Source organism: Toxorhynchites rutilus, chromosome 1 (assembly GCF_029784135.1).
Source record: "Toxorhynchites rutilus septentrionalis strain SRP chromosome 1, ASM2978413v1, whole genome shotgun sequence".
In the NCBI taxonomy this organism is placed as follows: domain Eukaryota; kingdom Metazoa; phylum Arthropoda; class Insecta; order Diptera; family Culicidae; genus Toxorhynchites; species Toxorhynchites rutilus.
The window spans coordinates 78,252,493-78,263,871 of NC_073744.1; the positions used below are offsets into that span (position 1 = coordinate 78,252,493).

Genomic DNA, 11,379 nt, shown 5'->3' on the forward strand with positions numbered 1-11,379 from the left:
TATCTCTATCTATAGAGATAAGAAAGTTAGATTTGTTTCATCGACAATTTCGGTCACCCTATTTTTGATAACATAAAAATGAGCGCTCTATCATATGTAACAACTTTGTCGAAGACAGTTTTTGTCTAAAGAATAAATATCTCCCACAAAGTTGTTTTTTAACTAAGTTGCATTAGGATAACCATTAAAAACCGGTTATTTTACTCTAACTTTTAAATTTGAAATTCTACATCAAAATTGTCTTCGTACGACTTTTAGAGTTTATCAATACCAACATTTGTCGATGCATAATTCGTCAATATCTTAATCCTGCTCAAAGTTATTAACGAGGTTTCACCCAAAAACTCATGATTTCAATTTTAATTTACTCAAATACTAAAAATAACATGTCTTTGAAAATCACGAATTCCGTCGAATTCCGTCAACAAACATTTTTTATGTTTACCCCAGAAAGAATGGCAAGCAATTTAATAGAGCGTATTTTTTGGGAAGATATATTAATAACTTTGAGTGAAATTGAGATATTGACAAGTTCTGTATCGCAAAATGTTTGTAACAGTATGATCTAAGAGCCACTCGAAGACAGTTTGTATGTAGAAATTGAAATATAAAAGTAAGAGCAGAAAAACTATTTTTTTAATGGTGACCCCAACGCAAATTAGGAAAAAGGCGCTATATCGATTATTGCAAGAGATAGATATAAACTTTTTTCTACGTAGATGTTTTAACCCTCTACAGCCCAAGCCCGCCTTTAGACGGGCTTCACGGATTCTTTTTTCAAATTATTCAGACATTATTTTCAATGTTCACCCCCACCAAAACGTCTTTAGAATTTTTCATCTATCACACATACACATTGTTTTTATGCTGGCAGCTTTCTGCTAGGAGTATTTTATGTTGAAAGTAGGAAATTCGAGATAAAAGTGGAGTAGGTTTTTTAGATAAATAAAGAACTTGGGCGGTAGAGGGTTAAATAGCTGGAACTACAATATTGTCGAACTATGTTTACCTCTATCTATAGAGATAAGAAAGTTAGAATTTTTATTTCATCGAAAATGTTGGTCACCCTATTTTTGGCAACATGAAAATGAGCGCTTTATCATACGTAACAACTTTGTCGAAGACAGTTTTTGTCTAGAGAATAACTGTCGAGCTCTAAACGCTAATTTCCACTTAAATACATCTCCTGGACCATTGTGCAGTGTCGAAAAAATAACGATGCTTTCATCAATACAAACAAAACCATTGCGGAAAATTGAGAAATTAAAATTTAACTTTCAGAGCACTAGCTCGAGTTTTCCGACGTTTTTCACTATACAGTGCGACGGCAGATGAAAATTTAATATCTTGTGAGTAATCGATTAGAGTTTGGTTATTTTTACTTGATGGTTAGTGTGCGAAAACGATCATTTTCTTCACACTGTTTTGCAAAATTATTGATTTTTGGGTGAGGGGTGAGGGAGGCAGATGAAAGAAATGAGCGCCATTGTGGCGGCCATTTGTGGCTTCCTTCCACCTTCACCTTAACTACTTTCTTCCTCCTGTACTTGATCGTCTCGGAATGTAAGCTGACCCGGCAAACTTCGTTCCACCCATAATGGATTTTTTGTTATCAATAACTTCAAACATTCACGTTTTCTTGCTAAGTGAACACTTATGGGTCGAATCGCAGAACTGTTCATTGATTGATCTTCTAATTAACCCTTTATAATTTCCTTTAAGAGCATCATATTTTCTTATCAAAATTAGGGATGCATTGAATTTTCTTGTTTATAGAAATTTTCGAAACACTTTCAATTGGATTCCTGTCCATTGCTCTATTCCTGGTAATGAGAAATCGGATACACTCGCAAAGATAGGTAGGTATGCAGGGCACAGTTTTTGAAAGACAATTAGCGTATCGGGAATTCTTCTCCATTTCCCGACAGCAGTCACTCGCTAGTTGGCAAAACCAATGGAACAGAAATGAGCTTGGAAGATGACTATAGTCTATTATCCCCAAAGTTTCGACGAAGGCCCGGTTTAAAGGGTTAGATCTTGACAGAGATTTTATTAGAATTATGCCCAGATTGATGTCCAATCATTCCGCGCTAAATGCGCATCTCTTCCGCATAGGTCTTGCTACTAACAATTTATGCAATTGTGGTCAAGGATATCATGACATCGAGCACGTTGTTTGGTCATGTAACGAATTTTGCAATGAATGAATCAATCTGGTTGCCGATTTAGAGCCTCGAAGGGTACACTCACGCATGCCAGTTCGCGATATGATATCTTAGCTACTCGCGACCTTAATTTTATGTTCCCCATATATGTCTTCGTAGGAATCTTTGTAAGAAGCGCTAATATTATTATTTAGGTCGCATCTCCTACTCCCACTTGTCCATTCTCTCTTCCTTTCCTATTACATAAGCAGAACTTAGTACCCATTGAGATGAGATCATTACAGGAGCAAGGAGGCACTCACTACCAAAGGATACCAATGCTACATGACTTGGCGATGTAGTTGCTACGACCCACCACAGGTACTGTTCCAGACAAGGATAATACCTACGAGGCAACGAAGAAATAAATTATATATTTTTTATATTGTTCTGTAGTTTAAGCTAATTAGACTTAAGTTAATGATTATGTAGTTATAATATATTCAAATAGTTTCAAAATGTACTGCTTGATGACTAATTAAATAAATAAAGTAAAAAAAAATCCTTTTACTATAAATTTCCTTATACTTCTACCAAAACTCGTCATTGTAAAATCAAATTATTTTCAGACAAAATTCTCGTTCAAGATTTGTCATCACTTGCAAATAACATGTTTCTCCCTCACATGGAATACATATTTGATACAGAAAATATAATAAAATGATGACATCTCAAATCGAACGATTCTTTCCTCGAGTTTTGCGCTTACCCCTTGGCTTGATTAATTCGCGGGATATGCAGAAATTTGTATTTCGTTTGTATGGCAACCCTCCCCCCAACTTTAGAGAGATGGAGGAGTGTCAAACCACCATTGAAACATTTATTGCCCCTTAAAACCTCACATGCCAAATTTGGTGCCATAGAAACGTATTGTGCTCTCTAAAACCTCCACATGACAAATTTGATTCCGTTTGCTTGATTAGTTCTCGAGTTATGCAGAAACTTGTGTTTCATTTGTATGGGAGGGACGACGAGGAACCATCATTGTTCAAGTAAGTCATTTTAATCAATGACACGACGTAAAGACTAAATAGAGCCATGCTCAAAGGACAGCCTTGCTGTGACTTCAGCAAAGTATTCCGAAGAACGCGGAAATGGTCAATACAAGATTGATCTTTGAGGCAAGCAGAAAGAAAAAAAACCGAAATCGTATGTTCAAGAATCATCAACAAATACCACGTTAGTTTCCAATCAAAATTTATTTGTTCCAAATTTATAATTCGTTATGCCACATATTTCGTTCGTTGGTTTGTTAGTTTCACCGCTCGAAGCTGCTCACTTCTTGATCTTCAACTCGTAAATGTCGTTTCTCTTCTGGTGGATAATCGGCACCTGCTTCTTGACATCCGTCAGCATTCTCAAGTCCAAGTCAGCAATCAGCATCTCTGGGCCCTCTCTGGCGCGACACATTACACGGCCCCAAGGGTCGCAGATGGCCGAGTACCCGTAGGCGGCGTAGTCCTGCGAGGTGTCACGTGCCATAGAGCACATCACGACGAACATGCTGTTGTCCAGAGCTCTCGCCTGCCCAGTCACCTCGAAGTGCATCGGACCGGTGTAGGTGTCAAACTGAGACGGGTAGATCAACAAGTCACAACCGTGCTGGCGATGGGCAGCAGCGAATTCGGCAAAGCGCTGATCGTAACAAATACCCACGCCAGCCTTCAAATCACCGATGTTGAAGTTCAAGAAATTATTTCCGTGAGTGAAAGCATTGTTTTCATTGAAGTTGACCTTTCCGGGAATGTTCACCTCGAACAGATGCATCTTCCGGTACTTTCCCAGGAACTCGCCCTTCGGTCCCCACACAGGACAAGTGTTGTACACTTTACCGCCGTCCTCTTCGGGATACGTTCCACCAACCAAGTAAATATTATTGTCAGCAGCTGCCTTCGCCAAAGCCTTGCTGGTTTCTCCATTGGGAATATGCTCAGCATTCTGCGCAAACTGTTTAGTGTCGTACGGCGAATTCCAACACTCCGGCAGGATCACCAACTTGGCGCCCCGGTCCTTTGCAGCCGTGTGGATCTGGTTGACTGCATTGTTGATTGCTTCCCTCTTGTTGGAGTGGTTTCCCAGCTGGAGAGCAGCGATCTTCAACGTATGAGCCATTTTGTTCGGTGTGCGGTTTGAAAAGGACGAGAACTGTGAAGACCTTTCGAAGGTGCTGCTGCTTATATAGGTAAACGTGTGCTTATCACCGTCGATAGGGCGACTCCGCGCGTCTCCCTCAACAAGGGACTATCGACATGGGTCAGTTGTAATATAATTTAGTACATTGTGTAACTATCAATTGGCTTTAATGGGCTGCTGATACGGGTATACTTCTTCTTTTTTATCATTTTCTTATTTCCAAAACAATGAGAAGACGACACACAACGACATGATCCTATAGAGCAAATGTATCTTTTGATTTTCATCCGTTCTAATCACTAGACAGCACGCAAGAATAACAAATGTTTTTGAAAATATTAAATTTACACATTTGACGATATTTGAGGATAGAACTTGTAGGTAAAGGACGGATTGTTTTCCCCTAGTCTCTCTAACATGCCAAAAATACAAAAACAACATCACCTATGATATTCCGATCACGGACCATATAGAACATTAATTTAGATATAAACAACAATAGTCGAAATTTTCTACGGCTGAAAGTCTCTGTAATGAAGAATTAAAAAAAAATTGTCGAAATTTCACTGGCTCCATTGCAATACTCCGTAGAATGTGAATATGCTACAATGTTGTATTCGATCCTAAACAGATCTTTTGAGTTGTTGCGAATTACCCTTATCAGTATTAATTTGCTTCCGTGAGTTCATTATCAATGTTTTTCATACTGCGTTTTTTGTTGTTGTTAGCAGCAATCGTACCGAGTTAACCTAGATATTAAGGTGGCTGCCTCCGATATCCATGCTATCGAACCACACTACCTTACAAGGCATTGCAAAAGAAGCATTTCATTCCAGCATCCTCCAATTCTACGCCAGGAATTATTCCCACCGGAAAAAAGGGAAACGGTGAACTTTCTTTTAAAAAAATCACAACAGTGTGATGACAATGTCTACACAGGTTATTATCAACACAGTCTACGAATTGCATCAGCCTTTCAGAGTCAACAGACTTTTCAGCAGGGGTGCAAGGTCTCGAATTATCATTTTCATTACTACATCAGGAATATTTGTTGCTCAGGTTGATTTGTGTGCGCTCAAAGAGTGTGCAAATGAGGAAAATTTATAGTCCCGTCAATAAGATTGATGTCGATAAATACAACAGAACCTTCTCGGCTGAATCATTTAAGATTGAATATGTAGTCAATCCGTGTGAAGTTTCGGGATTCTATTTTTCCGTTCAATTTCAACAAAATAACTCTATGGTAATCAATTAATTTTAAAAATTGATACTACTGGCAAAAACAACGTTCTTAATAATTTTGCCAAATGGTTTCACTAGCATTCGATCCAAAACATATTTTTCTAGCAAGAATTTAAATAAGGATATTTAATGATGACATTAGGTGAAAATGTCAAAACATATTTTCGATCTGAAGGAGACCGAGTTAGTTAAAAAAAATAGAAAAAAGAGGGTTGTGTCCGAGACTACGAAATTCCACACTTGATGGTTAAATCCTTGGTCTGACAAGAATCTAATAAGGACTACCGATGGCTCTCCTTCGTCTCATCCACACCGAAGGAAACGATCTCATTCGTGGAATCCGAACAAATGAAGCGTTCAAGTTTGCCCCAAAACGTGCGGTCCTTAATATGTTAACTGTTTGACTGCGAAGGAGTGCGATGATGTCCGCTCGGTGGCTTGCTAAAGCGCTCGCCACTGTGGTTTCATTCCTTTCTATTCCATTTTCGTTTTTTAAAGGCTTTAAACCTCTTCCGTTCATTCTTCCAAGCCCCCCTCAAGGCCCTTGTGGAAAGGAACTCTACTCCATACTCCTTCTTCACATGTCGACGCTCGCCGGCAGATGTCGCTTCGACGACCATCAAACGAGAAGTGGTGTGATTACAACGAACGATCGTGATGAATTATAGAGGCTTTAAACTTTTCAGTTCATTTGCCTCTCGTGTGGTTACAAGTCGCGGATGGCTTATTTATACCAAATAAGTTGAAAACAGGCAGAAACGAATGTATTAGTTGCTCGTTATTGATGGTATGGTTAAGTAAGTACACAAATCAGCAAAATAAGTATGAAAAAATGGTAATGCTTCTACTTTTCATTAATTTCAACCATCGAGGGATTGAGTAACTGCAAAGTATCAAACAAATCTTAGAAATTTTACGAAACGATTGGTATGCAAATCATCAGAATTCATTCGCTGTGCAAATAGTTATTAACGTTAACTTTATTTCATAAGGACGTGACCTGTTTTCTGATTTGGCACCCTTTTTGAAAGACGTAGCTCCACGTCAAAAAATCTCACATTTATACTTCAAGTCTCATGATCAGCAAAACGAACCTTTCGCTCTGGTAGGATTCTATCAGTTTTGTTTTTTGTACATCCAATTGTATCACTCGAGTGAAACTAATAGTATTTTAATTGGACAATTATCATCCGCCGGTGTAGGAACGAAGCAAAAAAAAACATTATTCAAGTATTGTTATGAGCTGGAACATGCATCGTGAAACGATGGGCAGCGTGTTAAAATGGCAAATACAAGAAAACTACATTAGAATAATTGCACGGTGTTTTTTTTTGTCCCGGTGGAACCTCAACTGTTCTCGAGTACTGGATATGCTTGTTGGTGCATACAGAGTAAATAAGTGGGAATGTAGAAAGCCGCAGGTTTTATGGATAACTTTTGAATGCTATTCTACTCAACAAAATATTCTAGGAAAATATTCAAATACATCACATTTGTAACACGAGCTGTTTTTGATATAGGCCCAAATGTTTTTAGGTGGGTTTGGCGGCGGGTAAACTTCAAAATTTAAAGCCTTTCGAAAACAAAGAACCAAACAAGCAAGTTGGGTCAATACAGTGATAGACATTCGTTTAGTCGCACTTGAAAAAAAAAACTTGAAACACTTACAAAACAACTAGGAAAGTTCTTTTTACCGGGATACTTATTTGGTGTAGTGATAGTATATTTAAGTTTCTTTTATTGAAAGGACGTGTGTCACAATCACCAACAAATGGGAACATCAAAGTTACTTTGCGTCTTAAAGGTCGAATAAGACACGAAGCAACCAGGAAACGATGTCCTGCTCATACATTAAGGCAGAATCGGTTGTTCCAGTAACGAAGAGGTATATTGCGCATGTGGAAGAAACCTCAAGGGAAGCCGAAACTGGGCGCCACCCATAAGCAGAACCATCTCATTTTCACCCGGCAATACATGGAATGGAAACTAGAATGGAGAAATGTTGTATTTTCCGGCGAAAAAAGTTCAATTTGGATGGTCCGGACTGTTACAGTTGCTATTGGTACAATTTAAGTCAACGGCATGTCGTGAGATCGAAGCGAAACTTTGGGGGCGGAAGTTTGACAGTGTGGGAGCCGTTTCCTATCATAGCAAGCTTCTCATTTGTTTCATTTTCACCCGAATGAACTCCGAAAAGTATCTTCAATTACTGGAGGACATTTTGATTGGCCATATTGAGAATAACGCTGCCGAGGATGTCGTTTTTTCAGCAGGATTATGCATAGATCCACGTTTCCAAGCAATCGAAGCATGGTTTGCCGAGAAGGACATTCCGCTTCTTGAATGACCTGGTGGCAGTCGATTGCAATCCCATAGAGATCCTATGGAGAATCCTGGCCGAGATGGTCTATGCAAACGGATGACAATTTTACGACATTTCGAGTCTCGAGGCAGTAATTCAGGAATGTTGGGCTATAATCAATATGGCAACGCTTTAAAAGCCGTCTGACTCGATGCCAAATCGAGTATTCAAAGTGATCCGAAATGGAGGTGGCCATACTATATATTAGCTACCGATGTTTTGCCGCACAAATTTTCTTTTATTGAAATTCTAGTATGCGGCTAAACGAATGTCCACCCTGATTCCACATATTTGAATTACTTAGAAAACAAGAAGTAAATTTATGCTTTTTTTAGAATGTATTTGATGAAAATAAACAATTTTTATATTTTATTTTATTGAAAGATACATTCATCTCTTTTATGAGCAAAACTGTACAAAGAATTGACTTAGTTTTAAAAATATTGAGGAAAAATAGAGTGCGGCTAAACGAATGTCTACCACTGTATAATGATGCCAGCAAAGAATCAATTTTCTCCAAACAATAACCGGAACATGGTGGGGTGCCCATCCAGGAGACCTCATTCAGTTGTACAAAACAACGATATTGTCAGTGTTAGAATATCGCAGTTTTTGCTTCCGATCAGCTGCCAGGATTCATATTCTCAAGCTGGAGAGGATACAATATCGTTGCTTGCGTATAGCCATGGGGTGTTTGCATTCGACACATACGATGAGTCTCGAAGTTTTGGCAGGAGTACCCCCGCTTACTCTTCGGTTCACAGAATTATCCTACAGATTTCTCATCCGTTGCAAGATCATGAATCCATTGGTGATTGATAACTTCGAAAATCTACTACAACTGACTCCTCAGTCAAGTTTTATGTCTTTATACCATGAGTACCTTACCCACGACGTGCACCCTTCACCAGGCATCTCCAACCAAGTTTGCTTCCCATACTTTTGCAATTCCTCTGTCATTTTTGATTTGTCCATGCGACGAAAAATCTATGGAATACCAGATCACCTACGCTCCAATGTTATTCCGTCGACATTTTCGGAAAAATATGGGAAAGTTGGATCTGATAAAATGTTCTTTACTGACGGTTCATACATAAACGGGTCCACTGGCTTCGGCATCTTCAATGAAAATTCCAATGCCTCTTTCAAACTCAAAGATCCTTGTTCCGTGTATGTCGCAAAAATGGGTGCGATATACTATGCTCTAGGGATCATTGAAACACTGCCCATCGACCATTATTTTATTTTTTTAGACAGTCTCAGCTCAATAGAGGCAATCCGCTCAATGAAAGTTGATAAACGCTCATCTTATTTCCTAACAAGAATAAGACATCTATTGAGTGTTTTGGTCGAAAAATTATTCAAGATTACCTTAGCATGGGTTCCCTCTCATTGCTCGATTCCGGGGAATGAGAAAGCGGACTCGCTAGCTAAGGTGGGCGCTTCAGAAGGCACACTTTTTGAAAGGCAAATTGCCTATAATGAATTTTTTCACATTCCTCGTCAAGACACACTCGTTAGTTGGCAGCGCATGTGGAGTGAAGATGAGTTCGGTCGTTGGTTACACACGATTATCCCTAAGGTTTCGACGAGTGCTTAGTTTAAGGGATTGAATGTAGGTCGTGATTTCATTCGCGTGATATCTCGGCTCATGTCCAATCACTACAACCTAAACGCGCATCTCTATCGCATTGGGCTCGCAGCAAACAATCTATGTGATTGTGGCGATGGCTACCACGACATCGAGCATGTTGTCTGGTCGTGTATCCGGTTCCATGCTACTCGCTCTCAGCTCTCTAGAGCACTGAGAGCACAAGGCAGACAATCGGATATCCCCGTCCGGGATATCTTAGGTAACCGTGATCCTGATCTTCTGCTTCATCTATACCTGTTCCTCAGAAACGCCGATGTCAACGTTTAATGATGTTTCCTTCGTTGTGTCTCTGTTTCATATCCCTCCTATCCGATCGATAAACTTTTACGTAGTCGCGGCAATACATACACACACTCTTTACAGATACACGGGCCAAAGGTTGTGCAGTCCACTGATCATTCAACAAGAGCCAAAGGTTGTACCGCTCATGACAACTCTACACGAGCTGATGAATGCGCCGGCTAGTGTCCATTCTATCCTGGATTCCTCGAGGCGAGAATGACGCACCACGCTAGATATGGGGTACAGACTAGGGGACGTTGCTGATTAATGGTCAGCTGCATCCCAATAGGAAGTATCCCGTGTCGGGCACACGTACAGAGCATCGAAGACTGCAACATACCAATTATGAGAACACTTGTAATACTAACCTCGAGCCAACCGCGAGTAATCGGTTACATATTACTAACATAGTTGTAAGACAAAAATTGTCAAAATATTGGACTCCCGGCCCCGTCAGGCTAACGCCACATGTGCCTTAATAAAATATATATTTTGGGAAAAAAAAAATAATGATGACGATTCCATTTTATTCCTCCTGCATATATCGTTCTTTTGCTTTGGATTTGTGCTTGAGAGCAGTGATAAAGCTTCGGCATGTATTCCGACCATCCAGGGAACCTTCAAATGATTGAAATTTCGCGAAACGTTTGAACAGATTTTGGGCCAGTTTTACCACATAGTTTATTGAACGAGGTTTCCTCTTACACTCCTGATCATCGAACACGTTAAGAAAAGCTTTTACCGCTAAGTTATTAACGAAAGAAAATGTTAACGAAGAGAATAGATCCATGCAGATAGGTCATTTTCAAAAGTTATGCGACAAATATTAATTTTCCAAAAAAAAATGAAAGCTTATTCTGGGGGTACTGCAGGATTGCCATATTAAAATCTGTGTTTTTTTGAGATAAAAAAAATCTTTTTATCTTAGTTCTTTTCCAGAAAATCTGTGGTGATATCTGTATTGAATTTATAAGCCATAATTTTAGCTTTATTATTATTGTCTGGCATAGTTATTATTGATTTGACGTTGTTAATCGTGTTCATGTAGTGCCAGCAAACACTGTGCAATGCTTCATTGAGGTGTAATGGAAGTTCAGAAGTTGCCGGGGTATGATACATTGAGCTTCAAATTCTCTCATTATAACATATTCTGGGACACATACACGAATGAAATAGTGGTGAAGACTTAAAAGGTAGCGTAATAAGGTCACAATAAAACAAAAAAAAGGAAAAAAAAATATCTGTGGTATAACCGCAAGGTTGACGTAGGACTATCGTTGATTTAGTGATCATTTGTTCGAAGTTGATTATGTATCCATTCTGAATGAATGAATAAATTAATATTTGGGGTAGGACTTCGAAAACGAGGGCGTTACGTTGGAGGCACATGGTTTTTTACATCCAAATTGGATACGAAAATATTGTACTGATGGGGAAGAATAATCTTCACAAGCTTTTCTGTTAATTGCATTTGATTGAAAAATCACAAAACGAAATGTATT

General features: G+C 39.0%; 1 protein-coding gene across 1 annotated transcript; it reads right to left on the bottom strand.

Annotated features, from left to right (window-relative positions):
• Positions 1-3,479: 3,479 nt before the first annotated feature.
• LOC129761091 (omega-amidase NIT2-like) lies at positions 3,480-4,316 on the bottom strand. Its single transcript, XM_055758794.1, has one exon. The coding sequence runs from the start codon at positions 4,314-4,316 to the stop codon at positions 3,480-3,482; it is 837 nt and encodes a 278-aa protein (XP_055614769.1).
• Between the last annotated feature and the right edge of the window lie 7,063 nt (positions 4,317-11,379).

What these genes read in the sequence shown, in the direction of transcription:
- LOC129761091 (XM_055758794.1), bottom strand. Translation starts at nt 4,316, where the DNA reads ATGGCTCATACGTTGAAGATCGCTGCTCTCCAGCTGGGAAACCACTCC.